A 26,378-nucleotide genomic window follows, 5' to 3' on the forward strand; every position below is an offset into this window, starting at 1 on the left:
TATGCAACCTGCAATCAGTTGCAGATTTGCAATCGACCTGGAAGTAGTGGAAAGTGAGGGTGGAGTCTGTCCACTGAGCAGTTGCTGGTTGCACCGGTTGCCTCTGACTGGTGACAAGGGCAGAACCGCGTCAGTCTTGCGTTATAGCTCAACGACATCATCCGTACAGTTCGTGCCTGCTATCGTTATCCACCGAGGCGTCACAGTTCACCGACTTCGCCCAGCAGTGCTTACCGGCCGTCATTTCCCCTGATGGCGCCGCCGGTTGTTGACGGCTGGATGGGCGCGGCAGGTGGAGCTGAGCCGACACGTGCTGGAGCTGGCGCTGGACCTGCTCTGGACACACCTGGACGTGTACCTGGTGCGGACGGCGCCCGAGGCTGGCGCCGCGCCGCTCCGGCCCGCCGCCAGCTGCCAGCTCTACGGTACGGCCCGTCTCATGGGAGGTCACACCCGAACGGCGGACCAGGGCGTCTGGCGTCGGCCGACCCCCTGCCGCCGCTGACGGCCGGCGTGGCTACTCTGGAGACGGCAGGCTGTCAAACGAGCGACTCGTCTTGGGTGGTGGCCATGAGCCGACTGTGGCGAGCGGCCAATGCCAGTAAGGTGTCAGATGGTGGTAGATGGGGCGATGAAATGAACGCAGAAATGTCGGCTGGCTGCGTCATGCAGAGGCCGCTGGTGCGCGGTGTTAACCGAGGTGGAGCGCGAGGTGTGAGCTAGTTTTGTGGAAGCGACTGCGACCAGCGAACGTCAGGCTTGCGCGGCGCCATGCTGTGCTCGGCTCATGCGTGCAGTACTGCGCAGCGGGTAAGCAATCGAGGGGATCAGGACATGCGCTGGGTTGAGACAGGTGTCCGGGGAAGGTTCGCACCAGGCATGTTTGGGCACGCTCACCCGTGACCCACGCGCTCAGCCCACCCCGCGTGACCCTCGTGACCCGTGCGGCGGCAGGTCTGGCCGGCGGCGACGGCGACTCGGCCGGACCGGTCGGCGCCTCGCTGCTGGCCCAGCTGAAGCGGGAGCTGCCGCAGGCGGTGACGGACACCCTGCTCGGCCAGGTGGAGGCGGCGCTCCAGGTGAGCCCGACACGCGGCGCCGGCTCCACCCGCCTGCCACCGGCGCCCAAGCGGGTGGTGGCTTCGATCTGTGCTGTAGAACATACGGCACGCCGGCTCCACCCGCCGCCACCGGCGCTCAGGCAGATGGTGGTTTTGGTCTGCTATAGAGCATACGGAACGCCGGTTGATAATGCCCGTGCGTGGCGGCGGCGGCGGGTGTTGCTTTCTCGTTCCGAAGACAGCGTGCGGTTTCGTAACTCATTACCATTTGTCCGGCCGCGGATGTTCTCACGCATGTGTTGATGGTGTCAAATGTCGGCGCTGGGTGTCACGCCGGCGCCATTGCGGTCGCACCTGGCTAGTGGTGGCCTCCGCCCCTCAGCCGCGGCCGCGCGGTAACGCCCTCCCCCCCCCCCCCCCGCCCCTCCCCGCGTGTCCGGCAGCACCCACTGGTGGGCCGCAGCCACTACAGCTTCTCCGAGGCCATGGTGCGGCGGCTCCGACGTGTGACGCGCCTCCACACCGGCGCCTGATGACGTCCGGTGGCGTCTGATGACGTCTGGTGGCGTCTGATGGCACCCGGTGACGTCCTGTGACGCCCGGTGACGTTCTGTGACGCCATGTGACGTCCTGCGATGCCCGGTGACGCTCGGTGACGGCCTATGACGCCCGGTGGTGTCATGCGACGCCTGGTGACACTTGGTGAATTCGTGTGACACCGGACGATGTCCTGTGACGTCCTGTGACGCCCGGTCATGTCCGGTGACACCGGCTGACGTCCGACGATTGTCCCGTGATGCCGGACATGTTCGTATGTACGTAATCAACGTCCGAGGCTTTTGTTGGACTCCGGTGGCGTCCGATATGGTCTGATGACGTCTGGTGGCGTCCAGTGACGCAGGGTGATGTGCGACGATGTCCCATGATGCCGGGCATGTCGTTTGATTGCGCAAGCAACGTCCCACGGCGCCCACTGACTGCCATGGCGTCGGCTGACGTTCAGCGACGCTCCTTTGGTGCGGCGGTGCTCCGCGAAGACCGGGCGTTGGGGCTCGGGGTTCAAGCTGCTTTCGCTCACCAAGCATCGCGGTAGCGTTTCATGTAAGCGTGCGCAGTAGCTGGCGGATCAGATTTCGCTCGTGGGTTATGCCGGCGGGACCACACAGCTTGAATCGTTGGTTATATGCTCGAGGAACGCTGTTGGTAGCGAACAGCGGGCAAACAGCCGCAAATAAAATTACGAATGCGTTTTTTTAATTGTTTGTCTTTTTGTCCGATGGTCATCGGGGTTGTAAGGCGCACTGACTTCTAAGGCCATTTTGCGCCCGGGTAGTATTTTTGTTCAGTTGAGCGCGGCCAATTGGCTCATTCCAGCATTCCACGCCCTTGTGTTCGTTTACGCCCTACCGTGATGGTCTCCCTGCAAGCAGCTTCCAGAAATTAAACCAGACCCTCAATCCGGCGGTGAAGTCGCGTCGCCAATATTTGGCGCACACAGAGCCCGAGCCAAGCTGATAGTGGCGGCTGTTAGATCCGCGCAGTTGCTTGGCATACATGCAACTGGGGCGCAAATAACCAAAGCAATTGGCGCGCCTTATAAGCTCGATAACCTACCGACTCGAGCTGTCAGCTGAGCACCACGGTATGCGCTGGCTCGAACGCCGTCGCTGGCCGCAGCGCCGCACTCCGCCCGCTGCTGCCGGGCCAACTGGTCAGACCATTTAAGGGGACAGCATTCCGTGTTTTAGCAGATGACTTGATACCGTTCTTTTCCTCCGACAAGGTAAACCGGTAGCTTGGCATTGCGTCGATTTACGGCGGCACAGCGGACGCCACTGCGTTCCTCGGACGACCCGAAAGCTGAGCTGCTTTATGATGAGTTTATTAATCGGGCCCGGTAAACCAATGGAATAAATATTAAAAAACCGATATAAACCTAGGACTAAGGAGCGATAAACGCATGCGCGTTTATATAATATCACAATACACAGGGAGGGCCCAGTGAATGACTACCGGGGACCGAATTCACATGACACCAACAGGGCACGCGCCCACACCAAACAAGGTCAGGGAGTCGACAGGAATCCACTTCAGCTCAATTCCAGCTGAAGACATTCAGAAAACAGAAAATCGCCCATGATGCTAAGTTCGACCTGCTCGCAACCCGCCACCACCGCAGGCGGAGGAGGAGGGGATACCGGGCAGCCGCCGCCGTGTGCACAGGTCACAGGGCGGCGGTGTCGGTCGCGATCGCTCGGCTCGAGCCACCTTCGAAGGACAAGAAATTTCGACAGGTCTCGGGACACTCCATCGGTTGACAGATGAGGGTATAAGCCAGGAACGCGTGTTTCGATGGCGCACTCACGTCGTCTTTGTACTGGGTCAGGCGCCCGCCGGTCAGCGAGGTCACCGCCTGCTGGACGCCGGTCGGCCGCCGCCGCCGCGTACACCGGCACCTCTGTGCGCACCGTCTGCCAGCCGGCCGCCAGCCAGTCGCCCGACTTTCGCCGCGTACTTGGGCGCCTCGCGCTGCACCACCTCCCACACATCGGCGGCGGTGCGCTGGGCGGCGGTGACGTACTCCAGCAGCAGGGGCCCGCCCTCGCGCTGCAGGCGCCCCGCCGCCGCCAGCGCCCCCCGCCTTGACGGCCGTGGCGTGCGCGGCGGCCTGCGTCCCAGGCGGGCCCGGCCGCCACCAGCGCCGCGTCCCAGTACTGGCCGGCCGCCGCGCACGCGGCCGTTGCCAGTAGGGTGCCGCGGCGGCCAGGGCGGCGCGGCAGTGCGGCGCGGCGACCGTCCAGCCCGCTTTCGGCCGCCTCCCAGCCGCGGCGGGCGCTACCGCGATCAGCGCCACCGCCCGCTCGCCGGCAGCGCGCCGTAGTGCCGACGCTGGCGGCGGCGCGGCTGGCGGCTCCCTTCACCGGCTCCCAGTACGGCCGCTGGGTTTCCATGAGGGTAGCGGTCGACCGAGCGGCGCGCTCGGCCGCCCACTGGCGCGCGTGCTGCAGCTGCTGCAGCGCCTGCCTCGAGCGCCGGGCCGCCCGTGCTGCCGGGAGAAGCGCCGCCAGCGAGGCCCAGCTGGCCAACACGCGGCCGCGTGCACGCTGCAGGCCCATTTCTGACAGGTCGCCCTCGGCGTGCATGTAGACCACGCGGCCGGCCAGGCCGACCACCGTCAGCCAGCAGCAGCATTGTTGAGCTTGGCCAGTCCTGACCAGCCACCTGCAGAAGAATGGATGTCAGGTGTTGGTGGGGTAGGATATGCATGACAGCACAATAGGCATTTTTAGCCTGGATTTAGACCAGAGCAAACAAACTGGTGGAATGACGGCCAACGTTTGATTCTGGTTTTCACATGTCTCACCTTTTTGCGATTTTCCACCAGTATTCTTCTGTTTGACTGACTTGGTCTTGTGATCACCTGCATGACTTTGAGTATCACGTTCCTGTGCCTTTTTGTGTTGGTCCTTGACGTCAGTCTTTCTTTTGTCTTTGGTTTTCTTGTCAGCCCCCATGATTATTCAGTTCTTGCTGCTCTGGATGTAATTTGAACCTGAAAACAGAGCATAGTAGTGAGAGAAGGTCTGAAAAGATTAACTTGTATTTGCATTCCTCAAATGCAAAGTCTTATGGAGACCTTATGCATCTCACCTGATCACTTAAATATGATAAACTGACTTGCTGGGCTTGTGGGACTAATACACAAAACTATTCGCTTATTTTATGACATACACATCCCTCTTCTCAGGATAAAAATAATACAAGAGATGGTATTAGCCAGACTTATCAGAGCTCAGAAAATGCACCACACACTTGCAACTATCCACCGCATCTGACCTAATCAAATGCCCAGTTCATGAGCTGATTTATTCCTTTCCATGGGATTGTTTTTTCCACTTCTCATGATATGGATGGGAGTGATGATAGGGGTATCCATAAATGACATTGGACCTTTCTGCCTATTTCTGAACACGCTCTCTCTCTCTCTCTGGTTATGCTTTGGCTTCCTTGGACAAAAGCTCTTCGCCTTATTGGGCTGTACGTCTCAAGAAGGTAATGTCTGTTTAGCAGGAACTTGAGCTAGAGGTGTGAGCTGTGAAACAATGTGGGCATGCTAATAGTGATGAGAGAAAGCCAGCAATACCTGACTTCTATGGTTGCAAAATTTCAAGACAACCATAATTTAAATACAGCTGAGCATATCATACTGCCTGAATTGCCCTCTTTCTATCAATTGATAATGCTTTCAAAATCAAATGCAATTGTAATTCACAATTTGTTCTGCTGTGTTAAGACAATCCATCTTCATGTGGCAGCCTTGTCATGAAGGACATGACATTTCTACCATGAGACTGTCCATAAATCACATTACTTCTTTTTGGTTGGTTATCAACCATCCCCCCAAGTTGTACACTGGCTCCCTAATGTGAACAACTGCCTGTATAGTAACAATGTGCCAAATGTAACATCCTGTTAGGGTACTGTACATTTGGTACATAATGTAATGTACATTTATTATGACAAAGATGTGCTGAATCTCATACTCGAAACTGGTGCTGACTGTGCACTAGACCCTTGACCACTCAAGCTTCTTATATAGGTACATCCATACTTATTTGCTATATAGGTACATCCTGATTTGACCTGGAAATTCTTAACCCTTTTGCTGGCACTTCAAATTCATTTAAAACCAAACATGAGTGAACCATCACTGTTCGAAACCACACTCCACCTTGTTCTGGAGCGATGTACTTTTTGAAGATAAAACCCTACCCCTTCACCTGTTACATTAATTATGGGCATCCCCCGTGAAAGAAATGACAAGGATTTTGTTAGTAAAATATGTGACTTGGGAGAAGGGGCTGCCCACTAAGAACATACAGGCCCCAGCGCACACCACTTGAAGACCCACAACGCTTGCAGGGCGTACCACGCATGCTACATTCGGCATGTATCACACTGCTATCAAGAATTGCAGTTGATATTCGTAACCTGAATAACACACACCACTCAGCTGTAGACAGTTTGGTTCAAAAATCTTAACACCCACAGATGGCCATTTTGAAATTTACTTACTTTTACGCCCGACAGCACCGCGCGTCCTCGCCGCAACCACGCTTGAATGCCGCGAATGCCTGTGGGCGCCGTGATTTTGCTACTAGAGCGCCGTATTTGCAGATCAGCTGATCCGTTCGCTGTTGCATCGCACACGTAGCGCCGTACGTCATTCGCGGCGGGCCAGCTCAGCTACGATCCCATCTAGCGGCAAAACTTCGAACTATAGAACTATACGGTTATTCCCGGCAACGGCCGGCCGAGATTGGACGTGCCGAGTACCCTTAGGTTCAATTTGAGGTAGAATACATCGTAAATCCAACATACGTGGTTGTCAATGGACGACGTGAAGCTTGGCAAAAAAAAAAAACTCATGAGAATCAATCAAAGGCAATGACAATGCCTCCAAAAATAACCCACCCAAAACCGGATGCGTTTCGCGAATGCGCATTACAGCTTGAGCCGCGGAGCTAAAACAGGATGGTCCTGTCCGTAGTAGGGTATATCGTAGCAAATTATGCCGGATCGGCCTGGTCCTGCCTGCAACCGGATTCTGAAGTGTCACGGAAAACCAGAAGTTTTTTGCCGATGTTCTGTACACGTCTTCGCATGCCTTTCCATTCCAAGTATTCAAGTTTTTACTTCACTTTGTTAGGAATTATGCCGTCTATCGCTCGTTCAGCCAATGCATCAGGCAATACCTCTAACTTAACTGGCGATACTCTTCCAAACTTTTGTGCGTCGTGTGGGCATATACAAAACAAATACACGTTTCGGTCAAACTCTTCGACGTGCACCAGACACGACATGAGTTCGGCGGAGGAATTCTCTACTCTACTAGAGAAGTACTCTGACGCAACCTCTATCACATTTGACGGTGAGAATCACTGAGTATTTATGTTAAATACACCCATGACGCACAGACGCCAGAGTTAAGAACAAAATGAGCAACGAAACGACATCCGCCACAGGAAAGATCACACACCTTGTCGTCAAAAACGTGCGGGGGCAGAAAAAAACACATCCTACCAACAAATATGGATGCGAGAGGAAAATTCGATGCCCCAGTCCCAACACGCTGCTTTGGATGTTACAGTCACACACAACCTGTAAACACTCACTGTTTCCATTTTTGGGTGCCACAGAAACAATGAAGCATGTCAACTGCAGATTTATTCCTCATAAAAGAACATTCCATCACCTGCTGCTATCAAACACTGCATATTGACTATAAACTGTTGCATAACCCTACATACATATGCATTAAAAACATGATTGTAGATTTGAGTCAGGGGTAAAATGTAACAAGCAATGCTCAGGCAACAATATTGCACTACCCTAGACAGAAACACAGACTAGAGTTTGGCAGATTGTAGACACAAGCTTCAAAACCTGAGGTACAAAGAGAAGCGGGGTCCGGGAGGATTCGTTCGCGCGCGCTGTCTACCAAGCAGTGACCGCCTCTGCCATATTGCTACCACAGTAGTGTCCGTGTCCATCCGGCTCGTCGCGTTCCTACCGGTCGCTACCGACTTCGGTCTTCATCGTTTCACCGCTAGCCCACCCTCACCTCCACCGACCATCTACAGCACGCTCTGTACAGTCCAGCGACCCGAGGTCACGCCCACGCTCTCCCCACACCCCGGCCGGGGTCACGATCCGAAGGCAAGGCAAAGCAGAGAAACCACAGCTCCGACACGGCGGACCGCGCCGGAGCAGCGAGCGCACGCTCGCGCCGCCAGCGGAGCTCACGGCATGCAGACGAAGAAGGCGACCAGCGCTAGCAGGAGGGCGGCGGCGGCGCCGGCCGCGCACCGCAAGTGGCTGCGGCGCCGGTGCGACAGTGGCGCCGCAGCGCGGCCGGGACGTGGGGCGCGGCCTCACTGCGCCACCGTGGCCGGCGGCAGCACCTGCACCTTGCCCTTGTACTGCTCCTCCAGCGTCTTGATGTCGTGCAGCACCTCCAGGATGCAGCCCATGCTCCAGGCCTGCGCCTGGCAGCTGAACTTGCAGAACTCGCCGTTCATGTTGGTCAGCTCGGGCAGACTGCGCCACACTGAGTCGGACAGCTGGAACGGAGCCGGCCACGGTGGGTCGTCACGCGTCAGTCACGCTGTTGAACTGGTATTGGACAGTGATAAGCACAGCCCAAGTCCCAAGACATCAATACAACTGACCGCAGCAGCTGAAAACAGCGCAAAGCTGATGAACACGTGGAAGGATGCCTGTCATCTACACCAATGATCGATAGTCACAACCGGACATAGCGAGTAAAGTTTCCCATTACGGCGACGTAAATTGCTACATGACACCCTCAGCAATCCACGCAATGCGAATCAGTCGCCTGTCTGTTCTTTTTGCGCGGACCGGGCCTCGCTCCCACCCGTCGCACCCGGCGAGCGGCGCGCCCACCCACCTGCACGTAGTGCTTCGAGATGATCTGCTTGACCTTGGTGATGGTGGACTGAAGCAGGGCATGCCCTCCGATCAGCGGCGCGAAGTGCAGCCGCGCGCGCAGGTAGAAGCCCAAGGGCCACACCCACTCCTGCAACGCACCGCAGCCCGGTCACTCGGTCCGCAGGCTACCACGCACCAGGGCGGGCGCGAGTTTCGCGCACGTGCACGGCCACAGCGAAACAATCTCGCCCACTCGGGGCGGCCTGAAGCTGCATGAATATGTGCCAATCATAGGCACGGGCCTCAGAATATGCTCGACGTTCACTCAATGTGCCTTTTCATCACGGCATACTTGACTTCACCATCGCGACGCCAGAGACCGCCGATGAAAAGATCGAGGATGGCGCAGCTTCCGGCGGCGAAAGCAGCGGAAAACGCCAACCCCGACGAAAACCCCACAGCTGCCATCTCCCATTTCAGCCAACCGCGCCAACCCGCCACTCCTGCGCCGCAGAGTGGTCCCCTGACAACAGCAGGCGCTCGATCGTGGTGCCACCTACCGGCCCGTTGTGGTAGCTGAAGCCGTGTGCCTTCTTGGGGTCGGTGCCGTCGTCATCGACGTTGTAGACGCCGTCGTAGGCCCAGTCGCAGGCGGCCAGCGTCTTCATGCCCATGGGGCCGAGCAGCAGCCGGTCGGCCGTCTCCAGCGCCGTCCACGCGTGGTTGGGGTTGAACATGTCCGGCGCCTGGCGGCCGTGTGAGGGTCAGTGCGGTCCCGGCGCGGCGGCGCTCAGACGCGTGCTCCAGGGCCGCACGCAGGCACAGTGCAGCCCTTGGTTATCGCGGCAGACGGAAGTAGTCCATAAGGAAGCGTGCATGGAACGTTGACAACATGTCGAAAGGGAGACTGGAGCGACGATATACAGCCATCGCCACTGAGTTGTCGACGGACAACAGAAAACAAAGTACGTGCACACAACAGACAAAGACAAAATTATCACACAGTCCACCGTCGCCTGAATAGTCTTTACTGCCCTTCCGCAGATCCTAAACAACACGTCGCGGGTAAAAACGACCGGACTCACCGCCACCATGGCGATGGGGAAGTTACACCGGAGCTGGTAGTCGGCCCAGAACTGGGAGGCGCAGTACGAGTCCTTGTACATGCCGCGGATGTTGATGAGCTCTGGCACCGGCTCGAACTGCGGGTGCGGCACGTGGTGGATGTAGAAGAGCTTCTCGAAGTGCTTGTCGATCATGTCGGCCCATTCCTCCCACTTCCAGCTGGTGTAGGTCCCTGCCGCGATGGAGAGGAAGCCACACGAGTGAGAGAGACGCGGCGCAGAGGCCGACAGTCTGCAGTGGCAGAACGACACACAGACACAGAGCAAAAGCTCCCCCCGACGAACCACGAGAGCAGACTAACGCACTGCAAGCAGCCCGCAGCAGCTTACGCTGTAATCACATCACACCGCGAGACTGCTGGCAGACAGTCACTCGAAATATCCAGGAAACAGCCAAGTCCTGCTGTATTTATTATGCCTAGTTAGCCATCTGAAACTGAGATCACAAATCAATTACTTTGGTTGGGTAGCACTGCAGCAAGAGTGACTAACTGCACTAAACACAGAGTACAACAGCAAAATCTTCAAGTACAACACAACTCCGACGCAAGCCACACAGAAAACTGAGCGTCGCAAATTTCTTCCCATCGCAACCTTGCTAATAGCTAGTCGATCCCACATGCCCGCTTCTCCTCAGCCTTAAAGCAGACACGCACCCACGCATCACCCCCGGCCCGGCCGAGCACTCACCGTTCTCGTCTGTCTTCTTGACGCCCTCGTACGGGTACTTGCCGTCGCGGTACATGCCGGCCAGCCAGGCGACGGTGGAGCGCGACAGGCCGACCAGCTCGACGGCGCTGCCGTCGCGCGGCGTGGCCGGCTTTCCCTTGTTGCCCGACCGCTCGCTCGAGCCCATCTTGTCCATCCAGGTGCCGCAATTGTGCCCGTTACCGCCGAACACGAAGCCTGGCGCACATGTCATGTCAAATCATGTCAAAAAAGCCTGGCGCACATGTCAAATAACATGTTGACTACGCCGTGATAGGTATCAAGCACCACCTTCGATTTACTGGAACCCAGCTTGATGCACATGGCGGCGGTTAAACTGCACTGCGGATGCTTTGTGCTGTAAACAGAGTTGATAACTTGAGCCACATGGAAACTTAGAGGTGTCACCGGCAAATACTTGCAGCGGTATCGTTTGAGCCTATCCACTTGTACCCCTACGATACATTTCGGTAAGCCACATGTGCGAAGTGGTAACATGACACAGGTTCTGATTCAGTTTCGCGAGATCAAATAGCACTCTGGGTGAAATATGCAATCCTCCTCAATGCAAATATCAATCCTAAAATATCCAATCAATATGTGCATGATGACACGTTTTACAATCGGCGCACACCACGATCGGCCTCTGTTTTGCACACGGGAGCCTTCCGCGCAGAACCGACCTGTCTCCATGTCGACGCCGATCTGGTTGTTGAAGCCCTGGTCGGACATGTCCCGGTCGATCTGCGGGCCCGCGTTCCTCTCGCGGAAGCTCAGGCCCTCGAAGTGACGCTGCAACGCCTCCTGGATGACGTCATGCAGCGGCTGCTCCTGTGACGTCATAGTTTTTGCTGTAGCGATCGATGACCATCCAGTCCTGTGCAGATCATATGCTAACGTCTCCATGCATTGCCTGGCCGCCTTTCACCTATTACTCGTGTCTTACCAACGCTTCGGATCAGGTCACACATTTGAGAACACGTCGACTGCCTACGGCAATGCAGTGATGCGGGAAAACGCACCCACATGACTGGCACAAGGCATGACCCCAGAACAAAACGGCACAGTCCGAGGACAAACCAAGACACGCGTCACTCACCACTTCCCCGGTCTCCAAAGGCGGCGAGTCATCGGTGGGGTAGAGGCGCGACACCTTGTCCTGCAGGATGCTGACTCCGCCCGACACCAGGCGGACGTACTCCTGCAACAGCAGGCGCCAGGTCGGCCCACCACGTCGACGGCAGCGGCATCCCGACGCACCGAGCCCGCTCCCGACTTCAACCATTCACATATTCTTCATTCAGCGTGTCTCAGCCCAAAGGCCGTCTACGTGTGCGATGCAAGTCGCTGCCCTTCCGCGGTGTTCAGCGCTGCGTTCTCCCCAGGCTGCGCCCCACACGTCCCACGGGGTCTAGCGCGTGAACACGCCCAGCACAGCCGTCGGGCGCCGGCGTGGTCAGGCGCTTCCCAGCCCGCGAGGCGCCGGCACCGCGCGTCCACACAATCACTCCCACTCCAGCCCCGCAGCCGGCCGCACCTGGATGCAGTAGAGCCACCACCAGACGGCGTCGCGGCAGTTGAAGCGGGCGTTCTTGCCGCCGTCCAGCAGGTTGGGGATCAGGCCGTGGCGCAGACAGCCGGCGAACGCCAGGATGATGTAGCGCGCCTCCGCGTGCCGGCCCGTGATGGTGAAGAGGCCGCGCAGCGCGATGAACGTGTCGCGGCCCCAGTTGCGCATGTAGCCGGTGGAGAAGTGCGGCAAACCGGCCGCCAGGCTCACGCACGCCTGTGAGCAGCGGGCGGTCAGCGGGGGGGGGAGGGGGGGGGGGGGGGGGAGGCGCAGCAAAACAGTCACGTTGGGAGACAGGCGTTTGCCTGAGGAGAGCGGTTCTGTGGTCTCGGCATGACTGCGACTTTTTAAGTACGCCGTGGAGGCCGTTAGCCTTGACATTTACCTTTTCACCACACACCAACCATAAAATACGTCGTTCCTGACTTGACGCGCAGGACTCCAACTGCCGAGCACGGTTTTATCAACATGGCAAGACTGCAAACCGTCCAAGATAGTAAATACTGGTAATGAACAGCTCTTTGTTGTTTCCAATGTTCCATCGCCCCATTGTTTCAATCTTCTCTTCACCACATGCGGTTTAAGCGTCCGTAGAGCCCGAAGCCACGCCACATCAGCCGACCCGAACGTCACCCGGTCCCCGCGGGCGGGCGAGCGAGCGCTGGTGTGTCGCACCTGTCCCTGGACGCCGTCGGGGCGGGTCCAGGTGGCTGGCCGCGGCGGCGCCAGGTTGGACGAGATCTCGGGCAGCGGGGAGGAGTGCACGAGGCCGCCCATCTGGATCGAGCCCATCGCCAGGTCCTTTGTGAACTCGGAGCCCTCCCGCACGAACCTGCGCCGGGCACAGCGACGGTTCAGAGCCACAGGGGCACGGCAGCACAGAAGGGTCCATGTTGGCAATGAACGGGCAGCGGCCACGCCATCCTGCTCCCGTGAACTGCGCTACACACAGAATACGACATTTTACAACATATTATTAACAGAATAATCATCAGTATAATCCAATCGACGGAATAATCCGGAGTAAAATTTACAAGCAGCAAACAGATGCTTTTTTCGGCACTGCAAACGGATTCTTAACTTAGAGCAACGAAATATTCCTTCGCCAACATCCATGCGTCGTGACAGATGCAAGCAAGCATGCATACTGTTCCACATGGTGGATTGTCCACGGTCCGACGGACGGACAGACAAAGCAGACCGCGGCGCGCCTGACCTGGCCATCTGGCGCCAGGTGCTGTTGAGCAGATGGACGTACACCCCGAGCAAGGTGGCGTCGAAATAGGCCGGCACCAGGTATCGCGGCATCTGCCTGATCTGGTCGAACGTATCCTAAAAACAGACACGATTCATCGGCATAAGCAAAGGACGGAGGCCCCAGCAAAGCACCAATGCCGGCTTCGCGTCAGGCCCAGCGCATCAACGCCGTAAGCACCATCCCATCACCAAATTCTGGTTAATTGGAGCGCGTTGACATTGCCACTGGCGCAACTCCAGGACGACAAATAGGTCTTCAAAACCCACACAACACTCTGACTTTGTCACGGATCTCAACACGGCAACAGTCGCGCGTGAGGAGCACGCACCAGCACCCACGCGACCCCGCGCGTCCCGTACCTCCAGCCAGTTGGCCAGCTCCATGGTGGTGGGCTCGAGTTTCAGCCGGCCGACCACGTAGTCCATCAGCCAGTCGCCCTGGCGTAGGTTCTCGCACAGCGCGTGGCCCAGGTCGTTTTGCACGCGGATCTCCGACATCAGGGACATGATACCTGACGGCGCCACGCTAAGTCAGGGGCGGACACAGCACACTGACCTCGCAGACGTCCACGTGGAGCCTGCTATGGCGGTGGGCTTACGCACAGAACGAAAAGTAGGGGTTATAACAAAGCAGAGGTGCAAGTTATGAGTGACAAGGTCAGCGTCAGCAGCTGAGTTTGTCAGTGATTATCTAAGTTATAATCAACAACCTTCCAAAAGCTCTTCCATGCCTTTTCAGAAATATACTTTTGTTGGTGATAATTGGGGTTGAAGGGAGGGTCGACAGCTTATGACATGTTCTCACTCATGAGGGGCATGTAGTACCAATTACACACACCGAATATCGAAAATGTTTGTTTCGAGTTTCGTATCCCCAAGATTCCGCCTCTGCTCTGCTCACACAGTCATATTCAGCGTCTAAAGCTCCGCACTCACATAAAGAGTGTACACACAAATACCGCTGCTGAAAACCAGCCCAAACAAAACCATCACCGCCGCCAATGGCGGAGCGAGGCACGGATCACCAAACCCAGACAGCCCGCCACACATCCAACAGCACTGAGCTCTCGCACTCACCTCCCCTCACCGACGCACGAGACATTGGTGGGTAGGGAGGGAGAGGGGGAGCGCTCCCCTCCGCGTCGGGAGCACTCACTCTGAAAGCCGGAGTAGACGAGCGGGCCGAAGTTGGGCAGGTCGTAGGCGGCCCAGCCGCGGCCCTCGTCGCGCTCCTCCTGGTCGCAGCGGTAAATGATGCGGTTCATGTCGGCCAGCGTCAGCCGACCGATGATGTGCTCGATGTCGGTGCTGAGGCTGAACTGGGTCAGGTCGCAGACGATCGAGCGCAGCTTCTCCACGGCGCCCACCGCCAGCGGGCACGGCGCGATCCTGGCCGCACGGCGCCGCAGTCACACTCACCGCAGCGGCGACGCCACGACTGTCACGCGGCCCCGCCCGGACACCACGCCCCGCCAGCGCGCGCCACCGACGCGGCGGCGGCTGAGCGGCTGAGCGGCTGCCGTCTCGGGGACGGTCCCAGTCGTCCGACAACGAAGCTCACCACGCCGGGCCCTCCCAGTCGTCAGGCAGACAGCCGGGTGGTAACGGCCACCGTCAAGGTTGTTCTCATGATGTCAACACCGCTCACGAAAACATCCAGGGAAATTCTTATCACCGGGCCGTAAAGCTGGGTTTGGGCGCGGCGGGGTAACATCCCGTACACGACAGCACAACGGCACTCCCTGGCAAGCGAGTGCATGGCCAGTCCCACTTCCTTCTAAGTATGCCATACACTCGTGCCGAGCTTACGTCCAAAACCGACACCGTTCGGCTGCTACGACAGACGACTTTTACCAGCTGACCTCAGCGCGAACATGGAGCCGGGCGGGAAGTCCTTGTAGTCCATGACTGTGTAGCCGTTGTCCAGGCGGTGGGAGAGCATGCTGGAGTCCTCGATGCCGAAGCTCTCCCGGAGATCCACCCTATACTGGTTGACGCCGTCGATGAACGTGTCCGACTGCTCTATGTCTTCCAGCTCCATGGGCCTGAGGCGATGTGGCAGTGATTAGTTCAGGGCCTCGGACTACTCGGGCGTAACATAACTCACACGCCTAGCAATTCAAAACCTAAATCAACAACGAACCACGGACGAGCGTTTTCGGGCTCTGTCCGCCACCAAACCCCTTTCCTTCCCTCCCGGGGCAGACGCACGCACGCCACGCCCCCTCCGCGGGCGCGCCGCCCAGCACATGACCCCCGTCCCGCCGGAGAGCAGCCGCCCCGGGCCTGGTCGCGCCGCTCACCTGCCGTCGCGGGGCACGACGCGCGCCTCGAACACCACCTCGGCGACGGTGCCCTGGATGCGCAGCGCCTTGATGCCTTCGGGCGTCCAGAGGCCGCCTGGCGGCCGGAACGCCGTGTGCGCGCACAGCACGTACGACTGGTGGTTGACCGGGTTGTGGCGCGTGATGGTGACTATGTCCTCTGTCACCTGGTCCACGTACACCTGACCGGGCGGTCGGCTGGGGTCAGAGCGGGACGCACGCACCGCACCACAGCCAGAGCGAATCGGCACAGCAGCGCATGCTGGCTGAACGGAACCGGGCTGCCCCCAACTTCGAGCGGGTCACACTAAAAATACCGTTTTCCAGAGAGAATGAAGTGAGTTCTGCAGATAACGACAGTTGCGCAAACAGTCTTATTAGTCTTTGAACAGGCCAACACAAAACGCTTGAGGCACTTTTCATCGCACATTTGCAATAATAATTTGCACGTACATCATAGATGACCATTAAAAGAATGCCGAGCGACGCAAGACCAGTCGAGTATATTTTTTATAACATGTCCCAGCCCCGGAAATGTCATTTGCCGGCCTCCGACCCTCCTGCCTGGGTTCCACCTCACCTGGGTAGGTCCCACACTGCCCAGCCCTACTGCCTGACCTCCACTCTACCTGGATGAGCCCCATCTTGTCCAGTCCTGCCACCTCACCTGGATGAGTCCCATCCTGCCCAGACCTGCCACCTGACCTCCAACTCACCTGGGTGAACCCCGTCCTGCCCAGTCCTGCCGCCTGACCTCCATCTCACCTGGATGAGCTCCACCCTGCCCAGTCTTGCTGCCTGACCTCCAGCTCACCTGGGTGAACCCCATCCTGCCCATCTCGTAGTGCAGCTTGCCGAGCACCTGCTTGCCGCGGATGATGCCGGAATCGACGTCCACCTGGCCCGACTGGCTACCATCACCCCACGAGGAGTACATACGTTTCTCGGTCACCACGTGGATCTGCCGTGCGGAAAACAACGGCAAACACGATAAGATACAAAGCTACATCAGCAATGCTGCCTTGACGAAAGCAGCTCAGTAGCATTAAATGTCGATGGCCAAGGCAGATGAGAATCTGAACACCTCAACCTGACATTAACAGCAAAGCAAAACACCATTCATCCCACGTCGTGTTTCAAGAACGTTTACAGCAACAAAGAACTACCTCAAATACATTACACCCTTACACCAATCTATTTCCAATGCCCATCCACACAAAACACCTGCAGGGACCGAGAAAACGAGAACACGTCAGCGAACCCCGCACGGGAGTGCCACCGACCCACAAACCAGCGGCGTTGAGTTCCCCACAAACGCCGCGGGAGCGCCACCGTCCATTTGTGCTCCCCACAGACGCTACGGAAGCGCTACTGTCCCTTTGTGTTCCCCAGCGACGCCGTGGGAGCGCCATCGTCCCTTTATGTTCCCCATAGACGCAGCGGGAGTGCCATGGCCCCTGTTTTCCCCACAAAACCCGCAATGGAGCACCACTGCCCCTCTATGTTCCCCCAAACCGCCACGGGCGCGCCACCGCTCCTCCGTGCTCCCCCAAAACGCCGCGGGTGCGCCACCGCTCCTCTGTGCTGCCCACAGACGCCCCTGGAGCGCCACCGCCCCTCCTTCCCCCCAGCCGCCGGCGGCAGCGGCGCCCGCTCCGAGCGCCGGCCGGCCGAGGCCGCCGGCCACTGACGTGATGCGGCACCAGCTCGTCGTAGCCGCGGTTGCTGCCGGCCGCGCAGCAGGCCATGTAGACGAGGCCGGCGCTGACCAGCGCGTCGAACGGACTGCGCGTCGTCACCGGGCACGGGTTGTCGTGCGTCAGGTCCATAAAGATGGCGTGCGAGCGGGCAGGCGCCAGCGGCCGGATGTGCGGCTTCAGGAAGCTGCCCACCGGCTCGCCGCCGTACAGGTACACCAGCCGGCCCAGCTCGTGCGAGTTGCCCGCCGACATGGCCTCTGGCGGCGGCGGGGCAGACGGGCGGCGCAGGTCACCGCCAGAAACACGACCGGACCAAGCGCCAACGTGGCGAAGGCGTCAAGTTTCGACCTCGATTGCGATGTCGTGAGGGCTGCCGCAATGACCACCAGCAATGCGATCTAGTTGTGGCACACGATACAAATACGCAATGAATGCCGTAGTGGCGCCGCAGCTTGCGTGGGAAAACAGCACAGCTCATAGTCGTGGTGTCATGGTTCACTTTCAGGCAGATTCGGCAGTCCCACCTCGAATCAGCGAGTTGATGCCGAGCCGATTGACGAAGATGTTGTCTGTCTGGTCGTTGTTGGTGAAGAGCTCTGCGATGACGTACAGGTCTGGTCGGACCTTCCGCGCCGCGTCCAGCATGTACTGAGTAAAACGGCACAGGACCGTGTCATTCAGGAGTGCGAATGTCGAAATCGCACTTTCCTACCACCAGAACATCAGCATTGCTCACCTGGCCAGTGCTCGCAGTAAAATGTGCCCATCTTTAATTCACGCTCGAACATACGGTGCCAATTTGTAGCAAATCTCTGCACACGTAGTGGACAGTGGATAGCAAGACCAATGATCTACCCGACCAGAACAAGCACCAACATTTTAAGACGCATGAGCGGCCTGCAGCCAGCCCACAGGTCCCGGTCCGCTGGGCGAGGACGCACCTCGGCCACGTTGATGGGCGTTGAGTGGCAGTTGTCGAGCCGGATGCCGTGGAACACGCGCGCCACCTGCTCGGCGTAGCGGCGCATGTGCTGCCACAGGAACGGACAGTCGTCCGGACGATCGCCGTACCTGGCCGGCACCGGACGCCCCGGGTCACACACGCCACGGCACCGCCGCTGCCCTGCTGCAGCAGCAGACAGCCACTGCGCGCCCTTCAGCTGTGGTGGCATGTCCCAGCAGCACCGCGGCCGCCTCCCCTTCCCTCCCCACGAATCATGCGACCCTACGAGACACGAATGGAGCCCGCCAGCGCCCCACACTGGTTCTTGCCGCGCCCGAGTCGGCCACCGCTGCCGCCGCCCACCTGAGCTTGATGCTGTCGCCCCAGGCGATGAGCTCGCGGCGCAGGTAGACGTCGGAGCCGGGCCGCGCGAAGTCGCTCAGCGGGTCGTCGCCCATGACCCAGCCGTTGTGCGCCATCAGGAGGCAGGCATCCGCTCCGAACATGATAGCCTCCTCCTCCTCCAGACTGCGCTTCTGGTCGAGGCTCTTGGCGCCGTCCAGCGTGGTGAAGTAGCTGCCGGAGCGGGGCATCCGCGCTCAGAGCCGGCCGACGCGCGCGGCGGGGGCGCGCGCCGCCGCGTCGCCTCGTCAGGCTGACGAGACGGCCAATACTGAACACACACGAATCTACCGCCCAGAGGCAGACGGGCCTAGTGCCACCTTACCTGACGGCCTTTTTGCATTGGGTGGCATAAATGGTACGAGCAATTTTTCGTACATGCAAGCTGAAAGCTAAGGCAGACTCGTCAATACGAAGGGCACCAAATATAATTTCGACAGCAGACACGGGAAATGATCCTAACTTTTCCTAGTGACTACTGGCGCTGAAAACAAAAACTATAGTCAAAGTTCGCACAAACAGAAAACGCACTTGCAGCTAAAACTTGTTACAATGGATCCTTTAATGTGACAACGCAGGACCTTACGGCGCCACAAGCGGCGTCCTCCAGGTGATGCCTCGCATTTTCGGCCCGTGGTCGGCCAGCCTCTCGTAGCGGATCCCTGATATTATGTTTTCAACGGCCGCCGACAGGTGTCCCTGCACGATACTGGCCGCCTGATCGTTCAGCTCCATCAGCCGGCTCCGCAAATGGTCCTTGGCCTGGTTGACATCACCACTGACGAAAAAAGACGGGTGATCGGTGTTATCAACTATCATTACGGTACACATCACTAAGCAAAGCGCAAAGCATGCTAGAATGGTTTCCCAGGCTATGCTTACATCTCTTGAAATACAACGTCAGCAAGGGGCAGCACGATGTTTGCTATATTATATATGATGCGGTTGATGTCGAACACATCATATATAATGCAGATACCGTTAACGCTTCAATTCAAATGTGTATTCACATCGCTATACATAGCACTGTTGCTTACATCAGCCACCATTCATCCTCACCAATTTCTTCACCTTATTATACATTCATCAATCACATTCACCATCCCTTCTTCAGCCCCACATCCGGGCCCCCTAGCCTCCCACTCAAGCACCAGCACCTCCCACCAGACCCGCTGCCCGTCGGCACCTGTCGAAGAAGATGCGCTTGGCCAGGTGGAGGTCGACGCGGCGGCCGAAGCGCACGCCGTTGGGGTCGGGCAGCAGGCGCAGCTGGCCCGGCTCGGCGCGCGGCTCGGCCCAGTCCGGCGGCGGCGACTCGCCCGTGCACAGCGCGCCCAGCTGGTCGCACAGGCTGGCCGGGTTGCACTGGTAGAACTCGTGCAGCTTGGCGTGCGGCAGGTACTCGCCGTGCAGCAGGTCGCGGATCACCTGGCGGCGCGGCGGCGGCGGTGCCGTCATCCCGCAGCAGGGAGGGGACGGGGACGAGGGGGGGGGGGACAACAGTAGAGTGCGGCTGCAAACTGACACCGAGATACTGCCTTGTAGTTACAGTGCACTGTCAGGAGCCTTTGTCGTCTAGTTAAGCACGAGGACGTCTCCCTATTAGAAGCCAATGTGTTCCCGACAACCCCGGTCTCCCTGACTTATCCCGTCGTCCCCCCCCCCCCTCCCCCCGCCCACCCCAAGCAGCGGTGTTTCTTCGTCGCCTCCCGACTTCTCACCCGCGTTCACACACCACCCTGACCAGCCCGCACCCATCGGAGAAGAAGCCCGCCCAGCGCCCGTCGCGCCACCTCCCGCCACTGACTCCGCCGGCGCGCCGCACGCTGCCGTGCGCTGCCGCGCGCCGGCCGGCCGCCGGCACCACTGACCGCCAGGTGGCCCTCGTCGGTGACGTCTTCGGGCAGGCCGCGCTCCTTCCACTTGCCCTGCAGCATGTCGCGCGCCAGGCAGTCGACCAACCGGTCCAGCAGGTAGGCCGGCCGCAGGTGGCCCGAGTTCACCAGGTTGTAGCCGCACTCGGGGTGCTCCCGCAGCCAGGGCGACTCGTTGGCAGAGTGGTTCAGCACGATGTCGCACACGCTCAGCATCTGCCGGGGGAGGGCGGTCACGGCGGAACGGCGCTCGCCCCGCCGGCCGAACGTTCAAGCCAGCAGCGTCTGGCGGTTCAACGTAATCGTGGACGTCAAAGAGCGTTCGGCGCCTACTGTTGGAATCCTTCGGACGAGCCCGGTTTCCAATGCTGCATGCGCCTGCTCATGAACAACGCAGGTGAGAGAAGAGACAAATAAGCAGATCGCCCACTCCTGTACTACGTGCAACCCCCTCTCCCCTCCCTCTCTCCGACACGTACAATGTGACGCATATACCCTCTTACATCAGATACATTATTAACCAATAACAGCCTTCCACAGAGCCGCCCCAGTGCCTATGCGTCCGTATGCCCCCGTGTAGCCATAGCGCCACTCGTCCGCTCGTCCCATCTCACGCCGCCCGGCAACGCACCTTCCACTCGTCGCGCATCTTCTTGATCAGTTTGGCCAGGTCCTCGATGGTGGCCGGCGAGCCGTCTGAGTTCTGGAAGGCCGGGTTCAGGCGCAGCTGGTTGGCCAGCGAGTAGGCCGAGTTCGAGCCGCCCAGCTCCTGCCGACGCGACACCACACAAACGTTAAGCATCTCTGCACCTTGTGCGGCCTCAAGCGGTGAACCATGCCCCCCCCCCAATTAACTAATTAAAAATAATACGCGACGCACGCTTCAGTGCAGAAGAATCGTGACGTCAGCATGACGTCGCACATGACGCTGCTCAGACCTGCCAGCGCAGCGTCGTGCACGTTGACAACACAAGTCCGCCAATCGAGTGTGATGTCAGACACATTTAAGAAATGCGGATCTGGTTACCGAGCCGTGTTCGCGGCTGTTTACATCGCTGACGCGTCTGTGTATCGATACCCAGGGCACTGCAAAGGCACTGTGCTGTTGCCAGACGCCAGGGGACTGGGTATTCACGGTACGGCAGCGCTGTACACCCCTCCCCGACGATGCCGTTTGTATCTGTGCACTCCTGGGCACGCTGTTGGCAACAGACACTTATCCGTATTGTCCCCCGGATTTCTCCAAACGTCGCGTGGTCAGAGCAGTGGTGGTGCGGTTACCCTGTATCCTAGCACCATGAAGCGAAACGGAGGGTCCGGGACGTGGAAGCACAACCACTTTGAGAGACGATACTTTATGGTTCACGAGCTTTAAATGCAAGCGACGAACAAATCGCAAAACTCAAAACGTGCCGTTAAGAAGCAAAATAACATCTACCCACACCCACATCCCCATTCACCCCCCCCCCCCCCCCACACACACACACAGACAGTTGCTCCGATTCCCGTTTCCGACCTCGCACACGGAGGCGGCCACAGCCCCGACAGCAGCAGCTGGGAACACAACACCGCAGACGGCCCAGCGGCACCTGACCCAACAGCGCCCGGCCCCGGCGCCGCCGCGCATCCCACCTGCACGGGCGTGAAGTGCACCATGTTGTAGCCGGTCTGGCGGGCCACCTCCAGCCGGCCCTCCCACTGGTCCAGCGGACCCAGACACTTGGACAGCACCGTCTGACTGAGGATGCAGTCCATGCCCAACACCTCGTTGTTGGAGCCGCGCGACAGGGTCGGGTCCACCACGAAGTATCCGGAGCCGCGCGGGTTCGGGTCCGAGCTGCCGATGTCGAGTCGGTGGTCACGTTCGGAGCGCAGCTCGCTCTCCGACAACATATGGCGAACACCATCAGAGAACCGACACGCACACGACTAGCACCACGCAACGAGGCGATCATGTCGCGCGCCACACGCGTCAGGTCTCAACGCACCCTTCTGTGTGCGTGAAGTAGTAGCGGAACGAGCCGGCGCGGACGATCGGGACCTCCACGAAGATGCTGGTGTCGTCGATGATCTTGCTGTCGGACTTCCAGGGCAGCAGGCGGTACTTGTCGCGGCTAAACTCCTCGTCGGCCGAGGCCGGGTGGTTGCTGAACACGGACACCACGCGGCCGAACAGCGACGGGCCCAGACGGAAGTGCAGGATGAAACCTGCCGACGGTGGCGCGACGGGGTCACTGGCCGCCGCCGGCCCCCCTCGCCGCAGCACGGCGGCTCAAGGTCCGGCAGGGGCTCGGTGGCCGGCGCGCCACCCTACACCGCACCTGGCCACCACTACCTGAGCGGTCACAGCCACGAATGACTCCGGCACGAACAGCGGTCACGGACACCGTGACGTCATCCCAAAAGCGGGAGGACGGCGCTTCGAGCGCCACTTCTACGGCGCGCATACACACAGTTCAGCGAGGCCGGCGAAAGTCGCACCTTTCTGCAGCCGATACAGGGTCGCCTCCTGGTGGTGGTCGTCATGGAGTTTGAGCACTCGGACCTCTGGGTCGTCACCAGTTCCTTGGCACGCCATTCCAGGGAACAGTGGAGGGTAGCTGCACGAGAATTTGTAGCGATCCAAAGCACTGAAACGCCGGCGAGGCGTCAGCGGCGACGGCACAGCACAGCGACAGCCAATCAGCAAACCACGCACAACCCAGGAGCGGCGTACCGTCCTCAGCGCGGACCTCAGCTGTCCACGGGGTGTTGTGGAGGAGGGAGGGGCGGAAGAGTTATCAGCCGGCGAGACGCAGGCACGCGCTGACCGATTTCCCGGTGTCAACAGACCGAGCCGGGGCGCCGAGGTCGACACCACGCGCCCCGACAGCGGGTGGCGCCCGCGCGCGCGGACAACACACGTTGGAAGCGGAGCTCGGCTGACCGGATGCACAGCACCGATTTCAACTGAAAAGGGTTAAACGTGACATAGTTGCCAATAAGTAGGCGTCAGCGAGCACACCTAACATCTAAGATCGTGGGCCATCTCGGATGTGTCGCTCACAACAGGCCTGGGGTCCGACATCACATGCAAGAACCATCTGGCTGGGATATAGTCAGAATACTGGACACGGTGGTACACTTAATGTCCACAGAATACATCAAAATGGACACATTTTAAACAATTTAGTCAATCAATCCTTGCACACTAATGCAGCAGTGTTATTCTGTAGAGGCTGTAATATATATATATATATATATATATATATATATATATATATATATATACATGTAAGTGTTAGTAGAATGCTTATACGCAAAGCGCTTAGGCTGAGTTCTCGTCCTGCTTAAAGGGTAGTGTTTCACATTTGTATGGACCTTTTGAATTACAACAACCATCTTGAAGATCATTCGGTACAGTTCATAGCCCCTGCCCTTCAAGACCTCTCTAGTTTCTGTGCTATATGCCCGCGAAGATGTGCAGACTATTCCGCAGACTATTTCAAGGTCTCCCAGGTATCCCTGACGCCATAACAATGTCATTCAAATCATGGCATTCCATTAGCCATGTGGCGATCAAGGCCAATACAAATATAATTGTGTCGTTCGTATATGGCGTTCGCATGTACGATTTCCGGATATAACGTCCGCCAATTGGCTCTCAATTAATGTTGTGCAAGGTACGATGACCGATGACACAAACAATGACTCCTTGGGGGAGCGTATTTACTCAACAGAGAAATTCGGTTGTCTAGAGCAGTCTTTTCCACTTAAAAGTATACCAACAACTAAAGGTGAGTTTATTTCATCACATCTGATGAATCACTTCATCACTGATGAATCAATCACATCACATCATCACTTCAATATCTTTAAACGCGAAACATTGCACTTAATGGCAGCGCACTCCGGTAATCTGCAGTGGGCTCATAGTAACAGGTTCCCGCCCGTAGTATCCGCTTAAGGCCACAGTGTTTCATTCCTGAACCGGCACGAGCCGTCGGATCGCACCGCGCTAATCTGATCAACATCGTGCAGGCGAGCGTGCGGCCGACCGTCAGTCCTCGCCAAACCGGTCCTCGGTCACTCGGCGAGTCACGACCGCACGCCGCGCACTTGAAAACGAATGTGCGCCGGCCTTCAAATGGCCACCGCTGCAAGAAGAAGTGTCCACTCGCGCCCGATGACTAGCACAAATGAGACGGCGGGACACCGATGAGGCATTTTGAAATGCAAACTCGGGGATGCCTTGCTCTATTTGCTCAAGGCCGGCGGCGAGCGGGCCAGGCTCAGCTGCCCCCAAACATGGCCTTTCGGGTTTGACTGTGCTCGGTTCGTAAACAGACGCAAAATGCAAGTTATCAGGCACCAAGCATGGGTTGGTGATACGTTGAAGACGTTCCCTCAGTGCACTCTTACCCGCGGGAGTTCCCAGCGGCACGGTAGTCCTCCGCAAACCATTCGCTGATAATCTGCACGTCGGCATGGAGGACGTCTTAGGAAGTGACCTTTTACTTACGAAACACTCACCTCTTCGTGTTTTGCTATTTGCACTAGCTTGTTACAACACCCAACCCCAACACACCGTCCACGTTACCAAGAAAGCCAGGACGTGCCACATCCCATCTGAGACCGCTTGAACGACAGCCGCACTTCACAGTAGTCACCGCACGTGACCGCCGCCACTCCTGCAAGCCCAGCAGCTCGTCCTTGAGTGCAAGTCAAATGGGCAAACCGGTGGCATGAAGTCGGCTCACAGCCGTGAAGTCAACAGCTGCCTGGTGAGAGCCCTGCAGGCCCGCCTATTCGGCGCGTTAATTCAGCCAGAAGTTGGCACTGCGGCAGCATGGTAAACATGCCTGACGCCAATAGCAGATTGCAAGGATGTGCAACGGACAACGTGATGTCAAAAGCCAACAACAACCAGTATTTCATATGGTATATGGCCTTTCCTTAGTTCTCCGCCAGGCCCAGATTTCGACAGCTACAGATGGTGCGTTGAAAGCACTATTGGGCACTGCACGCCGAGAATGTGGGCGTACTTCATAAACATTGACTTACCTATACATTAAAGGCCAATGATCACGGCACGTGTTCCAGAGCGCGCCAACATCGGCAGTCACCTCGCGCCACATTAAGCACTGAGCACATTCCTCTCATTAGACAACACAAATCAGATCACCAATCGAAAGTGTCTGAAAATACCTTGCATTGAACACGACATATCCTCATATCAGTGAGAACGGATGGAGGGCCGCGTGGACTGCAATCGACGGCGGTGTAATATGAGGTGATCCGCACGGAAAATCATGTCCATCAAAGCACATAGCATGAACGTCCGCACAGCAAAGCCACTGACAAAATACCACCAGCCACACAGCAGGAGCACCGAGTGAAAACGACACCCAACCCAACCCTGCGCGGCTGCCACTTACGGGAAGACATCTTTGTACTTGGCGCGCTTCGGAGGCGGCACCACGAACACCTCGTACACCTCGTCCACGCGCTCGACCACGGTGCCGTACCCCATCTGGGCGGCGCGGCGGCACGGGGCCGTGCACCAGGGAGCAGCGCGCGTCCACCACTGGCGAGCCGGGCGGCGCGGCCGGCCGGCCACCAGACCTTGAGTCGGCCCGTTTCGCCACCTCGCCGCGCCCGCCGCGGCCCCCGGGCTCCGGCTGTGTGTATGTGTGCCCGTCTGTGTATGCACCGGATCGGTCACGTCGGCCGCCAGTGATCCGACGGCCGATACCGCCCACGTGCGCCGCCGCGGACGGCGCCGGGAGCGCGGCCCGCCGCCGCTTACGGACACCGTGTCGCTGAGGTCGGCGCGCGGCGGCGACGGCCCGTCAGGCGCCGCAAACATTGTCACCGGGCGCCCGTCACCGCGGACGGGGGCGACGGCCCGCCAGGCGCCGCAAGCACTGTCACCGGGCGCCCGCCGCCGCGGACGGGGCACAGCTGCGGCGCCCTCGACCCAT

The 26,378-nt window shown here is 58.4% G+C and overlaps 2 protein-coding genes across 2 annotated transcripts in view; one reads left to right on the plus strand and one right to left on the minus strand.

Moving 5' to 3' along the window:
* Positions 1 to 1,839, plus strand: part of LOC119108341 (uncharacterized) — a 3,584-nt gene extending 1,745 nt beyond the window's left edge. The window contains exons 2-4 of the mRNA XM_037231917.1: positions 293 to 425; positions 955 to 1,079; positions 1,505 to 1,839. Coding sequence (XP_037087812.1) covers positions 293 to 425; positions 955 to 1,079; positions 1,505 to 1,594 — 348 coding nt within the window. The 3' untranslated portion in view covers positions 1,595 to 1,839. The remainder of the gene's footprint in view (positions 1 to 292; positions 426 to 954; positions 1,080 to 1,504) is intronic.
* Positions 1,840 to 7,267: 5,428 nt separating this feature from the next.
* LOC119107310 (glycogen debranching enzyme) lies at positions 7,268 to 25,967 on the minus strand. Its single transcript, XM_037230734.1, has 27 exons — positions 25,833 to 25,967; positions 22,897 to 23,045; positions 22,404 to 22,623; positions 22,048 to 22,252; positions 21,047 to 21,184; positions 20,413 to 20,631; positions 19,728 to 19,969; positions 19,128 to 19,319; positions 18,503 to 18,715; positions 18,138 to 18,267; positions 17,721 to 17,844; positions 17,188 to 17,453; positions 16,311 to 16,457; positions 15,476 to 15,678; positions 15,035 to 15,217; positions 14,329 to 14,561; positions 13,533 to 13,684; positions 13,132 to 13,247; positions 12,591 to 12,747; positions 11,883 to 12,131; positions 11,445 to 11,546; positions 11,029 to 11,176; positions 10,328 to 10,543; positions 9,599 to 9,810; positions 9,074 to 9,259; positions 8,533 to 8,661; positions 7,268 to 8,185 (listed from the first exon to the last, which is right to left on the minus strand). Exons 1-27 carry the CDS (start codon positions 25,925 to 25,927, stop codon positions 7,997 to 7,999), a joined length of 4,815 nt encoding a protein of 1,604 aa, XP_037086629.1. The 5' UTR covers positions 25,928 to 25,967; the 3' UTR covers positions 7,268 to 7,996.
* Positions 25,968 to 26,378: the final 411 nt, after the last annotated feature.

Source organism: Pollicipes pollicipes, unplaced genomic scaffold (assembly GCF_011947565.3).
Source record: "Pollicipes pollicipes isolate AB1234 unplaced genomic scaffold, Ppol_2.1 Scaffold_6686;HRSCAF=7923_pilon_pilon_pilon, whole genome shotgun sequence".
Taxonomy (NCBI): Eukaryota; Metazoa; Arthropoda; class Thecostraca; order Pollicipedomorpha; family Pollicipedidae; genus Pollicipes; species Pollicipes pollicipes.